At 55.6% G+C, this 22,793-nt stretch overlaps 1 protein-coding gene across 2 annotated transcripts in view; it reads left to right on the top strand.

The window, feature by feature from the left end:
* The window catches only part of PDE2A (phosphodiesterase 2A), a 63,974-nt gene that overhangs the window by 8,740 nt on the left and 32,441 nt on the right, over positions 1–22,793 (top strand). The window contains exon 2 of one of the 2 annotated variants that reach the window (XM_037135690.2): positions 2,225–2,286. The exons of the other annotated variant lie outside the window; for it this stretch is intronic. Within the exon in view, the coding sequence (XP_036991585.2) occupies positions 2,225–2,286 (62 nt within the window). The remainder of the gene's footprint in view (positions 1–2,224; positions 2,287–22,793) is intronic. 2 annotated transcript variants of the gene reach the window in all.

Genomic DNA, 22,793 nt, shown 5'->3' with positions numbered 1-22,793 from the left:
CATTTACGATATTATGAGTTTTCTGTTTTTGTTAGTGTTTGTGTATTGAATGTGTGGCCCGAGACAATGCTGCTTCCTCCAGTGTGGCTCAGAGGTGCCAGGAGGTCGGACACCCCTGCCAGACCCTTTGTGACGCCTGAGTTCTGTGAGTCTAGGTTCCACCTCCGTGACCCCAAGGACACGGCTGAGTCTCCCCCTGGTCCCGGAGCCCCTCCTTCAGTGTTCCCTCCTTCTGTCTCCAGGAGGGGCTCGGCTTCCTGTGGCTGGGTGGGGAGAGCTCTGAGGTCCCCAGAGGGCAGTGGGACAATGAGGAGGCGGTGACAGATGAGACATTTCGTCTTCCCCAAAGCAGTCTCCGCCCTCCCCTGACCGCCTGGCTGGTGTCTGGGGCACAGCCCTGGCCTGTGGGCCCCTTGGGACTGGGGTCTGACCCCACACTGGAGGCCAGAGAACCAGAGCCCCTGGCCCCCAGCAGCAGGCCTCTAGCCGCAGACTGTGAAACCAGGTCCTCAGGGCAGTGCAGGTACCGGAGGCCTCCAGGAGGGGCGAGCCGGCCTGCTCTTACTGTGGGGGCGGGGGGGAGGGGGGAGGGGGTTATGGGGGGGCTATGAAAGCCTAGCCGAGGTTCCTCACCCTGTCTACCTTCCCCACGCTTGAAGTTGGACACAGGAAACCGGAGGGTGAGGGGCAGTTGGAGAATCAAATGAAAGTGGCTGCCGGCTCTCAGGGAACAGGAGGGGCCCCCCCAGGCAGCTCAGCCAGTGGAGCATCAGAGGCTGCGTGGAAAAGAAGGCTCAGGCTTGTGGGCAAAATGGATGGGCGCTGGGGTCAGGCACTTGTCTCAGCCCTCGTCACTTCCTCTGCCGGAGGTGGCTGGGTTAGCAGGGTCGGCGCAAAGGAGGAAGGAGCAAGTCCTAGCCGGAGCGCACCAGGCCCTACAGTGGCCTCGGGCAATAGGTGACCTGGTCACGTCCTGGCCTCGTCCTAGTCCATACAAGCCCAGCCCTGTAGCCACAGTCACCCTGGGAGGGGGCCACATCTAGACCTTGCTCTGCACACATTGCTCCCCGCCACCCTGGGCTGTGCTCAGCCCCAGCCGTGGGGGTGCTTGAACGGGGAGACCCCCACAGGACGCAAGCACGTGCGGGACAACCAGACACCCTGCCACAGCCACACCACAAGCATCCACACACCAGCTGCAGCTACTGTCACCCCCATGACTCAAGGAGAGCCATAGATTCCAGCAGTCATGGGCAGACGTCCAGGGCCTGGATGAGAAGAGGGGGGCAGCAGACAGGGAACCCAGTGCTCCCCATACCAGACTGTGCTCTCCCCGAAGCTTGCTGAGGGCCTGAGGCTGTTTATTTCCTAGCAGGGGTGGGTGTCTCGTCCTCCCTCCCCCTCCCTGTCCCTACCACACGCTTCTGAGGCTGCCAAATCAAATCAGCCCCTGCGCCCGCGCCAGGCTGGCATGGCGGCCAGCAGCTGACGGGAACGAAGCCAGGCTCAGAATATCCCAATGCCTGTGTCTGTCCCATGCCTGGGTGTGCTTGTCAGGTGGGGGTGGGGAGCCGGCCCCTGGGCCGTGCCTTCCAGGGAGACTGGGGTTTCTGGATGCCACCGGGCTGGCAGAACCCTGGAGATCAAACGATTGGTCTTTGGTGTGTCCATCAGCAGTGTTCAGGGAGCTGTGGAAGTGGTGCCGACGGGACATAGGTTGGGGGGTCCATTTGGAGCCCAGACAGTTGGGTGCCCGGCTGGGGTTGCAGGCTCACGCACGATTGTATACATTTAGGATTCACAGCAACCCTAGCTAGGAGCCCAGCTCAGCGCCTATGTCAGCTGGATACTACAAATCTTTAACAGATGGGGAAACTGAGGCTTAGGGAGGGCTAGAGAAGTTCCTTGGCGAGAACCAGAAGTGGAGGGGGCCTCGGAAGGGGTAAACATGTAGTGAATTCCACTTCTGAGGGGCCCCTGGCTGAAGGAAAGAGCTGGGCCTTGTTCTCAGAGCTGAGAGGCAGAGACTGTGCAGAGCTGGTGCTGCCCAGGGGAGCGGGGAGCAGGAAAAGGGCGTGGGGGGCAGCGGGGTGCACTCAGGCCGGGCTCTCTGGACCAGGCTGCCCAAGGACAAGAAGCCCGGGGTCTGCCGGGGCCTGGGGGGGGGAACAGGCTGGGCAGAAGGACCCACAGGCCTGAGCCCCCGGCCTTTTTGTCTCTGCAGCCAACCAGGACCTCCCTGCACAGGAGCCACTGCCCCCAGGGAGTAGAGACGCCGGACTGGAGGTGAGAGCTCAGCAGAGGGAGGAACGGGTGGGCTTCGGGGGCACAGGCTGGGGGTCAGTCTGAGCATTGCCCCCACCCCCGGGAGAACTGGGAGGCTGGAGCCGAATCCAAGCCCCACCCCCTCCAGCCCAGGGTCACCCCACACCGAGACCACCAACCCCACCCTATTCCTGCCTGGGATTTCCTCCCACTGAGGACTGGCCCAGGTCACCTGAGAGTCACTTTGGGACTCCTCCCTCACCCTCCCTACCCTCATCCAACAATTTCCCATGGATTCTCCACCTATTTTGTGCATGTGTCTTCTCCTCTCCATTCCCGCTGCCTGCCCCAGTCTGGGGCTCATCATCTTCCCCCTGGACAGCTCACCACTGCCAGCTTTCAGTTGCCCCTGACCTCCATGTTGCTCCCAGAAGGATCTTCCTAATGCACAAACCTGAGCTTGTCATTTTTCTGCTCAAAAAATCACCATATTACCCACCCCGCTGCTTCCTCTGCCGCCCCAGCCAGGCCACAGACCTGCTTTCACCCATTCCCGCCTCCTAGAAGCACTCTTGCTGGCCTCTTCCTGCCTCAGCTTCCCAAATCCTTCTGGGCTCAGCTCTAGCCTCCCCTCCTCCAGGAAGCCCTCCCAGCCCTGCACTCCCTCCTCTGAGCTCTCCTGCCCAGGCAGCCAGACACCTGGGCATCTGCTGTCTGTGCTGTTAGTGCCCTGTTTTCTCTACTATGTGACTCTGTACGGCTTCCCCTCTGAAATGTGAGCTCCTTGAGCCCGGGGACTGGCTTTTTCTCGTTTCTCAGTCCTACTGAGTGCATTTCCTTTGAAATGAGGGCTGCCATCCCTAGCCCCTGACTGTGCCTTGAGGTGCCTCTTAGGCGTTTTCAGTGCTCAGAGGGGCCTTGAGCGGCAGGAGTTGTGTGGGCTGGGGTGGTGAAGGTAGGCGTGGAGGGGGGTGTATGTAAAGTGGACCAAGCAGCAAGACCAGCACCAGGCCACTCTGTGCCCAGGCCCGGCCGAGAGGCCGCGGCTGTGCCAGCAGCTTCAGACCCACTTTCCCCTTAATCCTCACAACCTCCCTAGGAGGAGAGGCTGTTCGTCTTTCACACTGGGGGGGAACTGAGACCTGCTGGGGTCACACAGCGAGTGAGTCCAGGCAGAACCCGGAATGGAGCCCAGCTGTGTCTCCTGCCTGACCTGCGCTCATTCCCCCCCAGCCTGCAGGAAGACTGGGAAAGCGAGGCCCACACAGGGCCTGGGGGCGGGGCCAGCATGGGCTCACTGCTGGGACTGGCACCGGGCCCTGAGAATGTCCCCGCAGCTGGGAGCTGGGTGGTGGTGGGGGCTGGAGAGTCATTATTAATTTATTTATGGCCATTCCCTGTGGGGCGGGGCTCCTCCAGAGCTGGGACAGATGGCGTTCCTGGGAGCCAGCAGTGTCTCAGCGGCCACTGCCACTCACCAGGAAAGACTGTATTTGTCATCCTCCCAGGAAGCCCTGAAGGAAGAGGGCTTTGGAGAAGCTGAGACCCTCCTGGACAATGGGAGCTGGGCCCTGAGAGAAGACGCCATGCCCTGGCTCCTTGTTTATGCCTCCAGGCACAGCCCCCTTTGCCCAGGCCCTTGGCCTGCTCCCCTGCAAATTCAAATTCTGCCCTCCTTCCCAGCCCTGCTAAGCTTCACCTCTGCCATGGGGCCTCCCTGGGCCATCCCCAATTGGTCCCTTTGTCTCTGTTCTTTCTCCACCTTTCCTTTGTCTGGGTCCTGCTGCCCAGGGATCTTGTCTATGAGCCCTCAGCCCTGTCCTGCCCCTGCCCAACCCCACGCCCACCCAGAAGATGGCAGGTGTCTGCCTGGCCTCTCGGCAGAGCCTGCTCTGTTTCTGGGTCCAGTTAGTACCCCATCCCGAGCGCCAGACCCATGCTCAGTCCCGCTGGGAGAGACAGGTTGCCACCCTTGGGGACTCCCCAACATAGAAAGGACAGGACCGGAGAGAGTAGGGACTCTAGGATGTTGCTCAGACTGCAGAGACAGAGGGAGGGAAAAGGGAAGAGGGATGGGGAGATGACAAGAGCCTTTCTGTCCGGGTGGAGGTTGGAGAGACAAGACAGCCTCAGTTAGCGGACGGACCATGGGGTCGAATGGGCGTGAGTTTAAGTCCCAGTTTCACCACATCCTAGGTGTGTGACTTTGGGCCAGTACCTTAACCAGCCCGAACATCTGCTTCCTCACCTGTCAAAGGGATAAGAAGCTCCGTCGTTATTGGACATAATCACTTATTAGACATAATTAGACAGAATTGCTGCTAGGAGAAGTCGCAGGGACAGCGTGTGTGGAGTTCCTGGACCACTGTAGGTCCTTGGAGGCAGCTGGCACCCTCCCTGCTCCCCTCAAGGGTGAGCTTCTTGGAACCGAGACTGGGCTGGGACCTGCGAGACAGGATGCACCGCAGGGCTGAGCTGGGGTTCGGGAAGGTTCTGTGGGCACCGTGCATTCTCTTAGCACTGGCGCGTGACAGCCAGGGAGCAGGGCTGCCAGCACCCACCCCACCCCACCCGGCAGTGGTCTGTTCAGCGCACCCGCTGGGACGGCTTCCTGGCCCCTGCGCCAGCTGGAATCCGCCTTTGGGGCCAGGGCCGTTGCTCCCTCTGGGTGTCAGGGCTGAGGCGGTTCCTGTAGTGAACCCAGCACACTGGGTCCATGCCCTCTCTGTCAGCTCTCAGGGCCCGGACGGGGGCTTGGGTGCCCTAGCTGGGGGAGGGGCAGACACAGACAAGGGCGCAGGCGTCCACACTGAGCACCTGAACGCTCTGCCCACGCTGGCTCCCATGGGAGAAGTAAAGACCCCTCGGCGTGGCATCGCCAGGCCTGCCCGCTGGGCCCCGCCACGGTTGTCCCTAAGCCGCAGGCGGGGCAGTGCCCCCTCCCCAGGGCACCGGCTCTTCTTGGCCTCCCTGAATGAGCTCGAACTGGCCCTTCTCTCTGGAGTGGTATTCCCCCTTTCCCCCTCCAAGGCTCCCTTTTGGATGTCACCTCATCTGTGAGTCCTCTCAGATTGCTCTCTCCACCTCAGGTCAAGTCAGTCTCCTCTCTTTCCTGGGCACTCACAGCCCCCAAACTTCCCTAAGCTAACAGTCAGGTAACTTGTCCTGTGTGGTTAATATCCTTTTCCATGCAGTTGTAAACACCCGAGTGGTAGGAACCAGGGCTGTCTCCTTGGTCTCTCCTGGGTCCGTGTGGGGCCGGGCACAAGCCTGGTGTGTAGTAGATGCTCAGTAAATGTTTCCTGATTGAATGAGAAGGACTGAGAGGGGGGTCAACTAGTTCCCAGAGGAGGCAGTTGCTGGATTGCTGGCAGTCTCGGAGACTTCCTGGTAGAGGAAACCTTGGAACTTTGAAGGATGGGGAGGTTCAAGACCGCTGACTGATGAGAGATCAGCTGCACAGCCAGACAGGTCCATGTGGTCAGCTTCTGAGAGGACACCTGAGGGCGCAAGGACCAGCACAGGACTTGGGGCAGCAGAGAGGGGGCCTGGTGGAAGGACTTGGCCCTAGAAGGGGCTGTGGGAGGCTGGTTCAATATTGAGAACCCAGCTCCAAACTCTCTACGCCCTGTGTCCTGGGCTAAGGGCCACTTGGTGTCAGAGCCTGGGCTGGAGCTGAGGCTGAGGTCCCCGATAGTGAATGAGCGGTCGGGCATAGTGAGAGAGGGCTAGGGAGGGCTGGGAGCCCGGGGGTGCTGTAAGGTAGGACTGCCATGGGGGCAGAGAAGGGCTTCGCAGGCCAAAGGGGCAGTCTGTGCCAGAGCATCCGTCCCTCTGGGAGAAGGGCCGACATGTCGGTGGAGCCCAGGTGACTAGGCAGGGAGCACGGCGGGGGGAGGGGGGAGTCTGGAAGGGCTGCTGTACGCGGGACTTCTCAGGTCTGTATTTAAGAGTCTTGAGTGAGTGCTTCTCACTGGCAGATGTGCCAGCCTCCTCCTGGATTCTGCACATCAGGAGCAAGTGGCTTCAGTGATGCCCCATGGCCCCAAGGGAGCTGCTGTCAACAACTCAGCGTAGCATCTGGCATCCATAGGGGCCCGAGGCCCCGCCATCTGTCTGTGCGCACCTGTTGGGCTGCACAGGCCTGGGGTGAGCAGGGACTCAGGGCCGGGGAGGCGGTCTCAGCTGCCACTCCAGCCCGCCTCTCTGTCTGGCTGTCCATCCATCTGTTCATACCCCTGACTAACTGAGGACAGAGCAGAGATGGGCAGACACAGGTCCTGTCATCAGAGAAGCCTCGTCTGAACAGCAGACATCAACACCAGCGACTTAACACCCAGAGAAGCCACAAGCTGACACTGGGCGAGGCTTGTGCGCAGACCAAGGCCCAGGGAGGTGGGGCGTGTTGCGGGTGCGGAACAGAGGCTCAGGGGGAGCTAGAGACGGACTCAGAGGCACACAGCCAGCCTGAGGCAGTGCTGGGCTCGGTGCTCGGGTCCAGGACCAGGTTCCTCCGGCCGGCCCCTCCCCCACTCCCTGCCTGGCCCTTGGCTGTAAACACAGAGAGAACAAGTTCCGTTTCTCGGGAAATATTTATCTCAGGCCGTGTGGGGAGCGTGTGCTGGCCTCTGCGTGTCCTTCCTGCGGCATGGCCTGGGGCAGGAGGTGAGGGGGCTTGGCAGCTGTTGGGGGCAGTCCGTGGGGCCCAAAGGCGGGGCAGGAAGGGCGTGCCCTGAGGCTTCTGCTTGGAGCCAGAATCTGAATGCTGGTTTGGAGGAGAGGAGAGAAACTGGTTTCTTTCCAAATACCACGACATCAGCTTCTCCTTTCTCACTTCCTGTCGTCACCCTGGTCAGCCCTGCTCTCCTCGGTTCCTGCCTCCAAGCCTTGCTCCAGTCTGCTGCCCCCCACCTGGGTTGCCGTTTCTTCTTCCTCTAACTTCCAGCTCTCAGCTGCCTTCCTCTGGGAAGCCTTCCCTGACTCTCTAACCCCCTAATCCTTTGTCCTTCCCTGTCCACTGTCCATCTGTCCCCCTCCTGTGGCTCCCAGCAGCTTCAGACTGAGCCCTTAGACCAGCTAAGCTCTTGTCCCAAGCTATTCAGACAGTGCAGTCGCTTCTTCCGGGCTGCCCACGGGTGCCCCTCCCGGGAAGCACAGGCCCGGGCACCCTGAGAGAGGGACAGCGCACGGAGCCCCTTTCGGTGGAGCTGGGACAAGCTGGGAACACGGAAACACAAGCTGAGACTGGGCGAGGTTGACTAAACAGGGGGAAAATCCCGTGGGTCCAGCCAGAGTGAGGGGCAGAGGGGCCCAGGGTTCTGCTGGCCCGCTCTGGGGCTTTGGGCCGGGTGTCCCAGGCTGGGCCAGGCCTGGCGGGAGCCCTGACAACAGGAAATCCCTGGGAACAGGCAGTGGCTGAGGACGCGGAGCACAACAACAGGAAGCAGCCTTGACAAGGGGCAGCAGCTCTGGCGACTGCCCTGCGTGGTGGGGGCGAAGGGAGCCTGTGGCCCCCAGAATGGCGTCAAGGTGACACCAAGGTGCTGGTTGTGGGGCAGCCGGTGTTCTGAGTGTGCGACGCTGAGCTTGTGACGTGTGGCCTCAATTGTGGGACGCCAAGGGGAGAGGGGTGAGTCATTGAGTGTGACAGTGGGTGTGACAGTGAGTGACACCAAGTGTGTAACACCACTGATCAAAGGCTGTGAGACAGGGGGTGTGCCACCAAGTGCGTACCATGGCGACACTGAGTGACTTTGGTTTTGAGATGCGGAGCGATGCCGAGTGTGTGACACTGAAGGTGTGACATCAGGAGGATCAAATACATGAACGCGGACGAAGGGCACTGTGCGATGACAGGTGTGGCGCTGGGTTTGTGATTCAAGTGTCTGACGCGGAATTGTGAAGCCAAGTGTGTGCCCCAAGCACGTAGTGAGGCCGAGTGTGCAGCCAAGAGTGCAACATGGAGTGACATCAAACAAAGGTGTGTGAAAACCAGTGTGTGATGCTGTGTGACCCTGCGCCTGACATTGCATGTGTGATGCTGTGCGTCATGGTTGTGATGATGTGAAGTGTGAGCACCTGACACTGTGTATAGTGACACTGTCATGGGAAGACCCCGATGGGTTCAGCACGGGAAGCGACACCTTTGATCTGTGATCTTGAAGGACTGCTGTGGCTGCAGAGAGCTCGCGAAGGGCGACCTGGAGGAGGCGGGCGGACAAGCCGGAGGCTGCTGCAGCCCAGGCAGTGGTGCCTGGGCTAAGGGGGTGGCAGAAGACTTGCAGAAAAATTGATGGACTTCGGAGATACTTGGAAGGTAGAAATGACAGGACTTGCTAAGTGAGAGGACGAGCCAGAGGGACGGAGAATGCCTGCCAGGTTTCTCACTTGAAGAAGCAAGTGATGGAGGGTGGAGATGTTACCAAGATGGGGGAAGACTGGGGGAAGGTCAGGGTTACTGGGATGGGAGGGAGCAAGGAGGCAGAGCAGGCGAAGAGGTCCAGTGAGCGGCAGAGGCCAGGCTGGGGATATATTTGGGAGCTGGCAGGCATAGCTGGTTTATAAAGCAGTGGATCTGGCTGGAGAGGTAAGGTCTGAGCCCAATCCCCGAGTTCTGCCCACTCCATCATCTAGGAGGGGGAGGGGGTGTGTGAAGGACCAGCAAAGACACAGAGGAGGAGCCGCCAGGGAGGTGAAGGAGCCCAGGAGTGTGGTAGGGGAGAGGTTCAAGGCAGGGGGTGCTGCTGTGCAGTGAGGTAGGGGTGATGGGGCAGCCTGGGCCCCGTGCACCGGTCTGTCGGACAAGAACCGTGTTGGAGTCCTGGCCGGGTGACCTGGTTGGTTGAAGCATCATCCTGTGCACCAAAGAGTTGTGGGTTCAGTCCCCTGTTGGGGCACGTGCAGGGGCAACTTGTCATGTCTGTCTCTCACATCAATGTCTCTCCCTTCCTCTCTCTCTAGAATCAATAAACCTATCCTTGGGTGAGGATTAAAAGAAAGGTGGGGCCGGTAGCCTGCTGGCCTGGGCAGATGATGAGAGGGAGGCGAAGACAGCGTATCAGGCCTTTGAAGTGCTGTCTGTGATGGGGTGCAGAGAAGGGGCATGGGCCCTGGAAAGGGGTGTGAGGGCAAAGGAGAGTACAGTTCTTTATTACGGAGTATTTAAAAACAGTAATAGAAAGGAGAATATAATAAACTTGCCATATATCCATCACCCAGATCTAAGTTACCAAGATATGGATACATTTGGTTCACTGATCCCTCTTTCCTCCTTTTTTCTCATTTTTCTTTCCTAAAGTATTTCATTTAAAATTTTTAAGCCCTGACAGATGTAGCTCAGTTGGTTGGACATTGTCCTGCAAACTGAAAGGTCACCAGTTTGATTCCTGGTCAGGGCACATGCCTGGGCTGTGGGTTCGGTCCCCAGTCAGGTGTGTGCAAGAGGCAACCAGTCAATGTTTCCCTCGTACATTGATGTTTCTCTACTTCTCTTTCTCCGTAAGAGTTGTATTTTCTGATATTAAAAGTTAATAGAGACTTGTTTCAATTAACTTGAAAAACACTTTTTAATTGTGGTAAAATACACATAACATAAAATTGACCATCTTCACCATTTTTGAGCGCATGGGTCAGTAGTGTTCAGTCAGTTCACACTGGTGTGCAGCGTCGCCAGAACGTTTTCACTTTGCAAAACGAAACTCACGCCCATTCTAGAGCCCCCGTCCCCAGGCCCTGGCAGCCCCCACTCCATTTTCCGTCTCTATGGATGTGACTGCTCCAGGCTCCTTGCGTAAGTGGAATCAGACAGTGTTTGTCCTGTTGTGACTGGCTTACTTCACTTTCCATCGTGTCCTCTAGGTTCGTCCAGGTTGTCATTTGTGCCAGAATTTCCTTCCTTTTTGAGGCTGAATGATACTTTATTGTATGTATATACCACATGTTCATCCATTCATCCACTGATGAGCACTTGGTGTGCCCCCGCCTGTCAGCTGTTGTGTACGGTGCTGCTGTGGACATGGCTGTACAAATGTCCCCTCAAATCTCTTCAACATTATGCTTTTAATTCTTTAGGCTGCACACCCAGACGTGGAATTGCTGTATCATATGGAAATTTTATTTAAATTTTTTGAGGAACATCATATTGTTTCCCATAGCAGCTTTACCATTTCATATTCCCATCAATGGTGTACGAAAAGGGCTCCAATTTCCCCACATCCTCAACAGCACTTGCTATTTTCTGTTTCTTTTTTGTTTTTTTATTTTATTTTTTAAAGTATGTTCGATTGATTATTCTGTTACAGTTATCCCATTTTTTCCCCTCTCTTTTATTCCCCTCTGCCCAGCATCCATCCTCCCTCCAGCATTCCCCCACCTTAGTTCATGTCTAGGGTTGTACATATAAGTTCTCTGGCTTCTACATTTCCTGTACTATTCTTAACCTCCCCCTGTCTATTTTGTACTGACCATTTATGCTTCTTATTACCTGTACCTTTTCCCCCATTCTCCTCTTCATCCTCCTCCTCCTCCTCCCTGATAACCCTCCATGTGATCTCCATTTCTGTGATTCTCTTCCTGTTCTACTGTTCTAGTTGTTTGCTTAGCTCATTTTTTTTCTCTCAGGTTCAGTTGTTGGTAGTTGTGAGTTTGTTGTCATTTTACCATTCATATTTTTTATCTTTTTCTTCTGAGATAAGTTCCTTTAACATTTCATATATTAAGGGCTTGGTGATGATGAACTGCTTTAACTTGACCTTACCTGGGAAGCACTTAATCTGCCCTACCATTCTAAATGATAGCTTTGCTGGATAGAGTGATCTTGGATGTAGGTCCTTGCCTTTCATGACTTGGAATATTTCTTTCTAGCCCATTCTTGCCTGTAAGGTTTCTTTTGAGAAATCAGCTGATAGTCTTATGGGAACTCTTTTGTAGGTAACTCTCTCCTTTTCTCCTGCTGCTTTCAAGATTCTCTGCTTATCTTTAATGTTGGCTAATGTAATTATGGTGTGCCTTGGTATGTGCTTCCTTGGGTCTGAGCTTTCTGGACTTCCTGGAGGTCTATTTCCTTTGCCAGATTGGGGAAATTCTCCTTCATTATTTTTTCAAATAAGTGTTCAATTTGTTGTTCTTCCTTTTCTCCTTCTGGCACTCCTATGATTCAGATGTTGGTATATTTAAAGTTATCCCAGAGGTTCCTAAGCCTGTCCTCATTTTTTGAATTCTTATTTCTTCATTCTGTTCCAGTTGAATGTTTCTTTCTTTCTTTTGTTCCAAAGCATTGATTTGAGCCTTGGTTTCTTTCCCTTCACTGTTGGTTCCCTATATACTTTTCTTTATTTTACTTTGCATAGCCTTCACTTTTCCCTCTTTTTTTTGCGACTGTATTCAGCCATTTCTGTGAGCATCCTGATTACCAGTGTTTTGAATTCTTCATCTGATAGGTTGGCTTTTTTCATCACTTAGTTCTATTTTGGGAGTTTTGATCTGTTCTTTCATTTGGACCATAGACCTTTGTCTCGGTGCACCTGTTACATGGTAAGGGGTGGAGCCTTATATTTTCACTAGGGTAGGACAACCCACATTGCCGCACTGTGGTGCTGTATGTAGTGGAGGGGTCAGAGAGGGAAGAGCTGCTTGCTCAGCTCTCAGCTGGCTTTCAGTCACTTCCCCCACAACCCGCAAGCAAATTGGGCCCTTCCGGTGCTGATTCCTGGGTTGGTGGGTTTGTGTACATTCTAGGACCCTGTGGGTCTCTCCAACAAACTCTCCTCTGAGGCTGGGAGTTTCTCTCACCACTGGAACCCCCGCAGGATTTTTCAGCCAGAGGTTTTGAAGCTTTCTTTTTCCCTGCTGGAATCCTGGGTTGCACAGTCTATCTTGCTCCCCAGTTGTTCCTCCTGGTTTATCTGCACATAAATGTGGGACCATCTGATCCTCCAGCCATCACCTTGTCTTGAATCCTCTCTGCCCTGGCTGTCCATCTCTGCCCCTCCTATCAGTCTGAATGAATGTTTTTTCTTTAACTTTTTGGTTGTCAGACTTCCATAAAGTTAGATTTTTCTGACAGTTCTCGTTATTTGTTTGTTTTTAAATTTGTTGTTGTCCTTCTTTGGTTGTATAGGGAGGCAAAGTGTATCTACCTACACTTCCTTATTGGCCGGAAATCTGTGTTTTATTTTTGGTAGTAGTCATCCTAATGGGTGTGAGGCAGTATCGCGTTTTGGTTTTGATTTGCATTTCTCTAATGATTAGTGATGTTAAGCATCTTTTTCACTTGCTTATTTTCTCCATTTGAATATCTTCTTTGAAGAAATGTCTGTTCAAGTCTTTTGCTCATTTTTAAATCAGTTTGTTTGTTTTATAGTTGAGTTGTGGGACTTGAAAAAATATATTTTGAATATTAACCCCTTATTACATATATGATTTTCAAACATTTTCTTTCATTTTGTAGGTTGCTTTGCTGAAGTATTTTGTTTTATTTTTTAAAGATTTTATTTATTTATTTTTAGAGAGAGGGGAAGGGAGGAAGAGAAGGAGAGAAACATCAATGTGTGGTTGCTTCTCATGCGCCCCCTACTGGGGACCTGGCCCCTAACCCAGGCATGTGCCCTGACTAGGAATTGAACCAGAGATCCTTTGGTTCAAAGGCCTGCACTCAATCCACTGAGCTACACCAGGCAGAGCTGCTGAAGTATTTTAAAGTAAATCTCAGACATTAAATCATTTCACTAAAGGTGGATTTTATTAAGGTCAGAAGGTCGTGAATGATGTTGAAATGGGTTGGGGCCATGCAGAGCCAGAGTGGAACTGTGTGGATGGTGCTGTGTGAGATGACACTGTGGACGTGGGGAACAGGGTGTGTGGCACCGAGGGCAGGGCACCCTCAGGGAGGGTGGTAGTGGCAGTCCCATTGTGTATGGCCCTGTGACACCAGTGATGTATGACCCTGTGGACACTGTGAAATGACTGTGTATGACATGTGGGACATGCCATATGAAGGTGACAGCAGTCACATCCCTGTGTGTTGTCCTGGGGTGATGAATGGGACATTGTATGGGAGTGACAAGGATAGTGGGTGTGCTACAGGTGGTGGGGTGTGTGTAATCCATGCTAGATTAGCCCCAGCCTCGGCTGCTGACCAGCATGGAGTAGACAAGGAGAAATGCCTGACAGGGCCAGAAATGGTGTCCTAGCTGGAGTGGGGCCTCCTTCCTCTGAACTCCCCAGGAAGGCTTCCTGGAGGCGGGGGGGTGGGGTGCACACCCATGGGGTGCTGTGGGTACCAGGTAAGAGCAAGGGCTGTGGTATCCGACGACCCTGTCTGGCTCTCTCATTTAGCAAATCATTTTCTCTTTGAGCCTGAATTCCCTCAAGTAGTGAATGGGACTGTTGGGAGGATTACATGAAATAGTGCTTTTAAATGAACAATATCTGGCGCTAAGCAAATGCTCACTGGTCTCTTGGGGAACACATTCCTCACATCCTTTGGCCCAGGCACCTGGAATGACAGGGACGCCAGGGGTGTGCAGAGAGGGTGTGCTGAATGCGTGATATTATGTTCTCCTGTGTTTGCACCCCTTTGTCTCCAGCATAGGGTTGTCAGTGCACCCCCACTTGCTCCCACACCCTCCCCTCCCAGGCTTCTACCATCTTCACCCGTTGCCAGCCTCCAGCCCAGGCCCCTGCAGCCTCATTCAATTAGACCGATGCAATTTACTTAAGAAAAAAAACCTCGTAATTTGGTTAATCACACCAGTAGGGGATCTGGCCCGGGTGGGGAGAGTGGGGATGGATACCAACAGCTGAGGACACAGGCCTGGAAGTGCCTGTCTCTCGAACCCCCACCCCATCCCTTTGGGCTCCATTTTGGAGTCCGAAGCTTGAATAGCCCAACTCCAGCTACAGAGAGAGGCCTTGAGAGAGAAGTGTGAACTGACCAGGCTCACTGTGCCCTGGGAGGGTCCCTCTTTTCTATGTCACCATCTCCCTGTCTGACCATAGAAGTTGAGCTGGGGGAGCAGGGGCCACTGAGCCTCTGTCCAGCTAGCTGGTCTTTGGTATTTTCTGTCCCCCTCATGACTTCAGGAGAGCCTTCTCTTGGGCATTGGGGAGGGGGGGCTGAGAGGTAGAGGGGACAAACCTCAGGGCAAGTTCAAAGGGGGTGGTGTCCTCAGAGCCTCATCTGGAACATGTCCACCCCAGTCCCAGTGTCAGAGACCCTTTAGTCCCAGGCTGCACACCTGGAGTGGGGACAGGAAGAAAGGGAGCTGCTGTTTCTTGGTCACCTGCAGAGCCACTGCTTCTAACCTCCCAGGTCAAACCTTGCACAGGGGCTCCCACAGAGGTGGGAGGCACTGGCACCCACCCCATTTCCCACCACCAGCCCTTGCCCCTCAGGGCTGCATTTGCCTGAGTGGCTGGGGTCACCTCTTTCTCACTTGCACAGAGGCGGCCTAGTCCCCTGCTGGGAGCCAGCTTAGGCAGGACTCGTACGGTTCCAGTTCAGTCTTCTCAGCAGTGCTGGGAGAAGGCACCAGGAAGGTAAAAGACTTGTCCAGTGCCACACAGGTGACACATGGCAGGGTAAAGGTGTGAGCCTAGGTCTGGTAGAGGAGATGGGGGTACATGGAGGAGGAGAATCAGAACCCCACATGCAGAGAGGGCAGCACTCTGAGCTATGCACTCATTTACTCCCTTGGAGTCAAAGCCAGCCAGGGGCTCACTCGCAGTCCCTCAGGCAGCCGCACACTCCCTGCACACACCCAGGCTCACACAGACACCGACCCAGGCCGCAACGGTCACTGCACGCACCGGTGGCTCAGGCTCCAGTGTGGACACAGGGGCGCTCACACGTTTAACTCTTACGCACACGCTCCTACAGCATCACAGACCCGTGTGCTGTCATGCAGACATCCTCCTAGTGAGTCAAGGGACAGCATCTGCTGTGGTCACATGATGACACCTAGGGTCAGGATTTACGGATGACTGATGGGCAGGCCACATGTGCTTAAGTCAACAGCAAAAAGTAGGAGCTCCCATGAAGTGAGAGAAAAGGTCAGTTGTGATGAGTGTATCAGTTTTGATGAGTGCATCCAGAATTTTGCAGTCAAAAGAAGTCACACGAAAGTAATGTTAATTTTTATTTCCAAGACAAAATTTACATGGAGCCGGGGGTGGGGCAGGCATCATCATCTTTTTAGGCCACCTGCAGGGCTTCCAAAGGAGCCCTGTGGATGCACAGGCACAGCGATCCATGAGCTCTCCCGGGCCCCACGTTCGCCCAGCCCTGGGCTGTGTGTGCGAGAATGTATGCCTGGTGGCTCCTGGGTCCTCAGGATATAAGGAGAGAGAGGCGGGAGAAGTTCCGCAGACTCTGGATGTTTGTTCTCTGGCTTCCTGGGCCCTCCAAAGGCAAATAACTTTGGATGCCAAGCTGCTTGCCTGGGCGGAGTGGGTAGGGTGGCAGGTTGTGCGAGGAGCCGGCCCCTGGCTTGGAGCTCTGCGGATGGGGACCCTGCCTAAGGATACGGCACAGTGAGGCCCGGGCCTGCTTCTGGTGGGCCCAGTGGCCCATCCCCTCCCCTCCCTGTGTCTCAGTTCCTCCATCTAGAAAACGGAGGGAAGGAGGAGGTGAGACCTCATGGGCTCTCCCCTGGAGCATAAAATTGAGAGGCATTTTAGGCCTAGGGTGCAAAGGGAAAAAACCAAAGCTGGGAAGGGGAGATGGAGGGGCCAATAGGGTCCAGGTTTCAGGGCGGGGTGCAGGGCCCCAGAGCCTGCAGCGTCTTTCCACCAGTGCCCCCCTCTCTGGAGAAGGGCTGTGCCTCAGTGCCAACCTCTGCTCAGGGCCCCTGCGGCTCAGACCCTGGCTGATCTGCCCGGGAAGAGTGCAGGGGAGGCGAACACTGGAGGACAGGACCAGAGGAGCGGAATAGCACGGTGGGGACAGGGTGCTGGAGCAGGACTAGAGCTGGGCCTGGAAGGACAGGAAGGGAGAAGAGGGGACATCGCAGTGCAGGAGATGGACGTGGAGGGGCCAAGGCCTGGAGGTGGGAGGGATGAAGATGTGGGTGTGGGGAGTAAGCTTAGGAAGTTGGGAAGAGGCTGGAGCAGGGGAGCCTGGATCATGGGCATCACCAGGAAAAGCAGACCCAATGTCAAGGTGCTTAGATTTTTACAAACAGCTCCCAGCAAGGCCTGGGCCCTGAGAGCCTATCCTGGGGCCCAGGAACAGTCTTATGCAAGGGAGGGGGGTTACAGACTTATGTTTGGCTGTGGGCAGGGGTGTGGGGCAACTCATAGAGGCTTCTGCCCTGGGGGACAGAGTGGATGGGAGCCCAGAGGCTGGGACATGCCTGACATGACCCTGCCCAGAGGATTCCTCACTCCAACCCCCAATACAGAGGGCTATTTTTAGGGACAATAAAAGTGCCCACACATTCCTGCAGGGGCAGGGAGTGGAGGGGGCCAGGAGCCAGTGCGGAGGGAATGGGTGGACCCTACTCCTTCTAGCTCTGGTTTTGTCTTCAGGGTCTTCCCCTCTGGGCTGGAGAGGCTCTGTGACTCTGGCCACTAGACACTCCCCAGCCCCTGTCCCTAAGGTCCCCTCTTCACTCTTGTCTGTTCTTCCACCTCTGAACTGGTTCTTGTCTGTGGCAGTTTCTTTCTCATACTGTCCCCCACCCCGGGATTTGGGGCACAGCTGAGATGGGTCAGGCCCTGAAGATAGAGCCAAGTACAGTAGTGGGACCATTGCGAGGCCATGGGAGGCAGGTATCCTGGAAGAACAGATAGCCAGGGGACAGACGTGCAGAGCCAGGGAGACTGAGAGACAGAAACAGAGCTAGGGACAGAGTCAGGGAGAGCCACGCTCGCCAAGACCTTTCCTCAGGACACAGACTACCTGGAAGCCTGCCCGCCCTGCCTCCTTCCTTGCACACTCCTGGGGACAGGGAGCTCACCCCTCTCCGCCGCTTGAGCTTCTCCTTTGTGGTACGACTGACTCACAGCAAGCTTACATCTGCCTCCTTGTGGCTGCCTGTTCTGCCTAACTCTGCCCACATGTACCTCTGACCAAGAGTCTAGGACGGTGAGGACATCAGGTGACCAAGATGATGGAAATAGCAGTGGTGAGAGGGGTGCTCATGATATGCCTTGGGAGGAGGCATCGGGGATGAGGTCACTGTAGACTCTGCCATGTGGAGAGGCAGCTGAAGGTGCGGGAGGAGCCCTGAACCTGTCCTGGTCTCTTGATCTGGGGTCTGCCCATCGAGGCCATTCCCCCCCACACACCCAGCTCTTGCCTCCCTCTTTCTGCCCACTCTGGCTGTTCCCCAACCCTTCTTTTGTGACCTCACCCTCGTGCTAGGGACTGAGGGATCCCAGTGAGTCAGGCATTCAGAGATCTGAGAGTTCACACAATTCCTTGCCTCCCCAACTCCTTTCCCCTCTCACCCCTCATCTGCCCCCAGACTTAGTCCTTGAGAGATCCAGGGGGCCTTAGGACAATCAGGGGGGCGTTTCGGAGGAGGCAGGAGCTAAAGTAGAGCTGAGACTGGCTTAGGAAGGGTGAGGGACTTGGGAGGAAGTAGTTGTGACCACTGGAGGGATGAGCTCACTGCAGGGGGGGGTCACTCACCAGGGCTGGGGGGGCGCCAGGACCGGGCTCAGGTGTACTCTACAGTGCACGTGTCTCCAGTGTGGCTCGGAGGCTGGAGACGCGGCCCTGTTGGAGTAACAACTGAAGCCGGAGTCTGCGAAGGGCGGGGGCAGGGAGATGGAGGGGAGGGAGGGAAGGAGGGAGAGGAAATAAAGGAGGAAGGAAAGGAGGAGAAAGGTTGAAGAGGAGGAGGGGGGAGGGCAGGCCCTTCCATTAGGTTGGCCTCCTGGGCTCTGAGTGGCCCCTTCCGTATGTCCTGGTCCCAAACGGGGCCCCACTGTCCCACCCAATGGCCTCGTGCCTTTTCTCAGCCTCCCCATTCAGCCTCCTCCTTTGGGACCTTCCCTGAGAAGGCGCTTCGTGGACCTGCTGCCCGAGGGTGGGCATTCTCACCTGAGCACGGTCCCTCCTCTCTGATCCCTCACCTATAAAATGGGACGGTCAAACAGGCCCCACCCAGGGTCTGCAGGGGGATTAGTGCCTGTCCCTGGATCTCAGACAGTGGGCCAGCAGCATCTGCGTCACCTAAGAGTGTTTTGGAAATAGAAATTCTTGGCCTTATCCCAGACCCACTGTACCAGAAACTCCGGGGGTGGAGCCCGGCAATCTGCATGTTAACAAGCCCCCCAGGGGATTCACATTCACCTCTGAGAGCCCCTAGTGGACACTTCTCACACACAGTGGGCACTTGAGAAATGCCTTCCCTTTCCCAAAGCCAGGAAAGCAGGGCACTGCCATTTGAGCCTGTCCAGCTGTGCCCTGTGTCTCTTTCCTTCTGGTTCCTTCAGATCCTGTCCCCAAGGGTCACAAGCCTCACTCCTCTCTATTCTCCTGCCACTGGTCCAGCTCAGCCTGGTTGAGGGGAGATCTGGAGGTGTAAGATGTTAGTATTCCTGGGCAGGTCTTCTCTGAGTATTTAAGGCACCACGTCTGTTAGCAAGCTCCTTGGGCAGGTGGCAAATGTAGGTGGCGGGAGGGGCGGGGCTGCCTCTCCCACTTCCTTGTAGAGTCTCCAAGTCTACAGGCCAGACACGCTGAGAAGCTGTGAGAGTCACAGAATAAGCTCGGCATGCTTGGGCTCAGGCTGGAGTCTGAGGCCCGGCCAGGGAGGGCTGCTCCGGCCTGGCCCCCGGGAAGCCTCCTCTGGGGAGTTCTGCCAGTCATCCTGGTGAAGTGTCTGGGTTGCTAGAGCCAGGCACGTGCTGGGCACAGGGACAGACTTGCTCCTTTGCCTTTGGAGGCTCTGTTCTCTGAGAAGTAGGGGACTGTGCATATTGCCCACAAGAACAGGAGGCAGGGAGCGAAAGAGCATAGATGGCGTCTGCCTTGGCACTCCTGATTTCTCCCAACAGGGCTGCCTTTATGGGGCTCCCCCATTCTGTGGGTGCCCAAATTGGGTCAGGCTTTTTCTCCCCAGGTTCTCAAGGTGACTCCCTGAAGGTCTGGGGACGGAGTGGGCAGAACAGATGGGAGTGGGTGGGGGCAGGAGTGTGTGGGAGAAGGCACGAGAGGAGAGAGGATTTGGAGGTGGGAAAACGCATCGAGACTCTGGGAGGTGGGACAGGGGGACAGCCTGTGAAAAGAATGGACGTAGCCCGAGAGAGAGACACGCACAGTCCCGGGGGGAAGGAAAGAGGATTAGAGAGGGAAAGGGTTTCCAAGGTCCTGGAGGATCTTGACGAACCCCCTTCCTTTAGAGAAGAGGACACCCAAGCCCAGAGAGGAGGGCCCCCCACCCAGGCTACACAGGGGCCTAGCGTGAGCAGAGTTGGAAAGATCAGTATGTATCGCCCGTCCCAGTAACACGACTTGAGTCTTGGGAGGTGCTTGACTACTGGGTTTGATGTGACTTTGATGTTTGATTTTCCTCTAGGCCACCATGTGGGCCACTGCGAGGCTTTCTTCCAGAGACGGAGGGGTGGTTCTAGGCAGCAGGGAGAGCAATAGGTGGTTAACGGGGGCGGGGAAGACGAAGAAACCCATGGAGGTGAAACAGGAGAACGAGTTGCGACAGTGACACTGACCTATAAGAAGGGCATTCGTCCCTGTGCTGGGGGCACCAGAAGGCACAAAGCCGAGGTCTTTGGCTTCGTATAATCTCAGGCGTCAAGGAGTTAGAAGTAATTTAGTCCAGACCCTCTCCCCTGGCCAAACGAGTGCAGCAATGCTCATGCAGACCCCATGCTGGCTGCAGAGGAACACGCCTCCTCCGGAACAGGACGGCTCCCTTTCTTTGTTCCCGAGTCCAAGACTGTGAGTGGGGGTGGCACTGTCTGTGGTGCTGAGTGGCGCTGCCTCCAACCACAGAGCTGCAGGTAGGGGGCGGGGAGAGCAGGGAGGCTCCACCCACCCACATCCATCCACGTGAAATCAAAACAAAAAACTGTGAAACTATACATTGCAGAGCTGGGTGGACTAATTTTTACCAAGGAAATTGAGGCTCAGAAGAGGAAAGAAGCCTGCTAAGGCCCCACAGAGCTTCTGTAGTCTGAGACTGGACTGGAAATCGCTGCTTGTTTCCACACACCACCAGTTCTCTCCTGTGGTCCGGGAAATTGCTTGGTTTTGCTGATATTTATACTGATGTTTGTTCAAAAAAGCTTCGCAGGCAGGAAATGTGATCTTCACCCCATCCTGAGCCTGGGTTGTGTGCGTGCGCGCATGCTAAATGCTAATTTGTGTGTTTATTTTATATATGGTTGCGTTTTTATTCTCCTGTGTGCATGCTTGCGTGAGGGTATGTGCGTATGTTTAGGCAGTGGTGTGCACATGGTGATATGTATTTGTGTGACACGTGTAGATGTGCATGAGAGCAGGTTTAGCTCCGTGTGAACTCTCCCTTCCCTCTTCTTTTTAGGGTTGCTGGGGCTCCAGCCCTTGGACTTGAGTTAGTTCCCCACCTGTGCCTCCCGCAGGGAAATTCCCCACTTCCCATGCTCAGCTGCTCCCCACCGATCCCCTCCTCCCTTCTCTGGAGCAGCCACTCTGCCCCATCTCCTAGGCTTTGCAACTTGAGTTATTTCCTCCTCGAGTTGATGCACTGGAGGTGGTTACTTTGAGGTGTTGCTTTGAGATCGGTTTCGGGAGGAGGTTGCAGCATTTGAGCAAGCCCCGAAGAACTCTCAGAGGGTGAAGGTGAAGCGACCCTTCCCGGTTATAGCTCCTGCACCCAATGCTCCCCCACTCCTGGGACCTGGGCAGAAGGGTGACAGGCAGAGAGCCCCAGGCTTCACAGGCCTGTCTGCAGCCAGCCCACTCTGGCTGGATGTGACTGCCCCTCCCTGCTGCTGCCCTAAGTCTCCCCAAGTTTCCTATCCCATTCTCCCACCACTGCCCTTAGCCTGAAGAGTCACAGAAAACTGACCAATCAGAACAAAGGGCAGACAAGCACCCACTAATTCCTGTAAAGGATAGGTTGGGGCATCCCCCAATCCAAATAAAGGGCAGGTCCAGGAGCCCACCAATCAGAACAAAGGACAGACTATTCTCTCTGAACCCCCTGGAGAGGGAACTGGGGGTCAGGTGTAGAGCAGGAGCCAAACAGGGTCTGGCGATCCAAAGACTTGGCTTCTGAACTTGGCTCTTCCCTGACTGGCTGGCTGATCACAGATGGGGCATTGCTTCTCATGGAGCCTCAGTTTCTTCACCTGTCAGATGGGGGTACATAACTGTCCCAAGCCCGTGACTTTGAAAAATGTCTCCCCCTGCATAGGTCTTACTTCATCACCATGGCCCCTCTCTTCCAACTTCCACAGCACACTCATATCAGACTGCATAACAGGGCCCCTCAGCGCTTAGCTTGTCCACCCCCTCCCCACACACACACCGGTCTCCAGCCCAGAGCAGACCCAAACCAGCACCACCTTCTAGCACCCTCCCTTGGGAGCCCCAGGCTGAGGAGTCGGATTGGCAGACTTTATTTCAGGATTATACGAGGCATCAGCTCCTCCTCCCCTCTTTAATCTGCAAAATTGACCTCTACCGGCAACAATAGCCTACATGTAGCTGGTGTGAGCAGGTGTTTCTGAGCCCTGGCCCTGTGAATCCGTAAGGAAATAGGCACCCATGTGAGCCTCTGTGTGTGTTTTGGGAGGGTGTCTGAAGGCGTGCTGGCGTGTTTCTGTGAAGGTGTGAAGGCCAGGGGCTGTGCAGTCAGCCGTGTGTGCTGCCGAGGGAGGGTGCCCTGTATAGGAGTGCCTGAGGACAGTGGATCCAAGGTGGGAGTCACATTGTTTGGAAGCAGCATTTCCTGTTGTTCGAGGGCAGAGACAAATCTCTGTGATCAAAATGTGTCTTTATCCTTGAGCAGTGGGAGGGATCAGAGGGAGGCTGGGGGCTGCGGAAAGCAATACCAAGTGAGCATGTGTGGAGACAGCCCACTGCTCCCACCCACTGCTCCCACTCCTGGGAACACAGGAGTGGGAGGGTAGGAAGGAAACTGAAGCCAAGAAGATGGCAGGGTGGAGTCTGGAGCTGCAGCCTGGACCCCAGGGCAGGACTCCTCTCTGCAGCCGCTCTGAGAAGGGGGCAGTTAACCCATTGGCTCATTCCCTCCGTCTCTCCTGATGGCCTCCGCCTATGTGGCATGGCTTTGTCTGGAAGATGGTCCTGCATCTCACTGGGCCAAGGGCAGCCTCCTGTGAAATATTATGGGTCTCCAGGCTGTCCCCGGGGTCACAGAGTCCAGCCCCCCTGCCCTGGAGAGCCTGACAGGTTAGAGTTGAAGACTGAGACCCTGGGTCTGCTGGGCTGTGGGCTAGGTACCCCAGGCTCCTCTGTCTCAGTCCCACGAAGGACTTGGTTTCCAGTGTCCTCCTTACTCCGAGTCTCATCCTGTCCTTACCTGGGACGCAGTGCACTGGGGACGGTCTAA

The sequence above is a fragment of the Artibeus jamaicensis genome, unplaced genomic scaffold, assembly GCF_021234435.1.
Source record: "Artibeus jamaicensis isolate MK-2021 breed Jamaican fruit bat unplaced genomic scaffold, CSHL_Jam_final contig_64, whole genome shotgun sequence".
NCBI lineage: Eukaryota > Metazoa > Chordata > Mammalia > Chiroptera > Phyllostomidae > Artibeus > Artibeus jamaicensis.
This window is presented reverse-complemented; position numbering and strand designations above follow the sequence as displayed.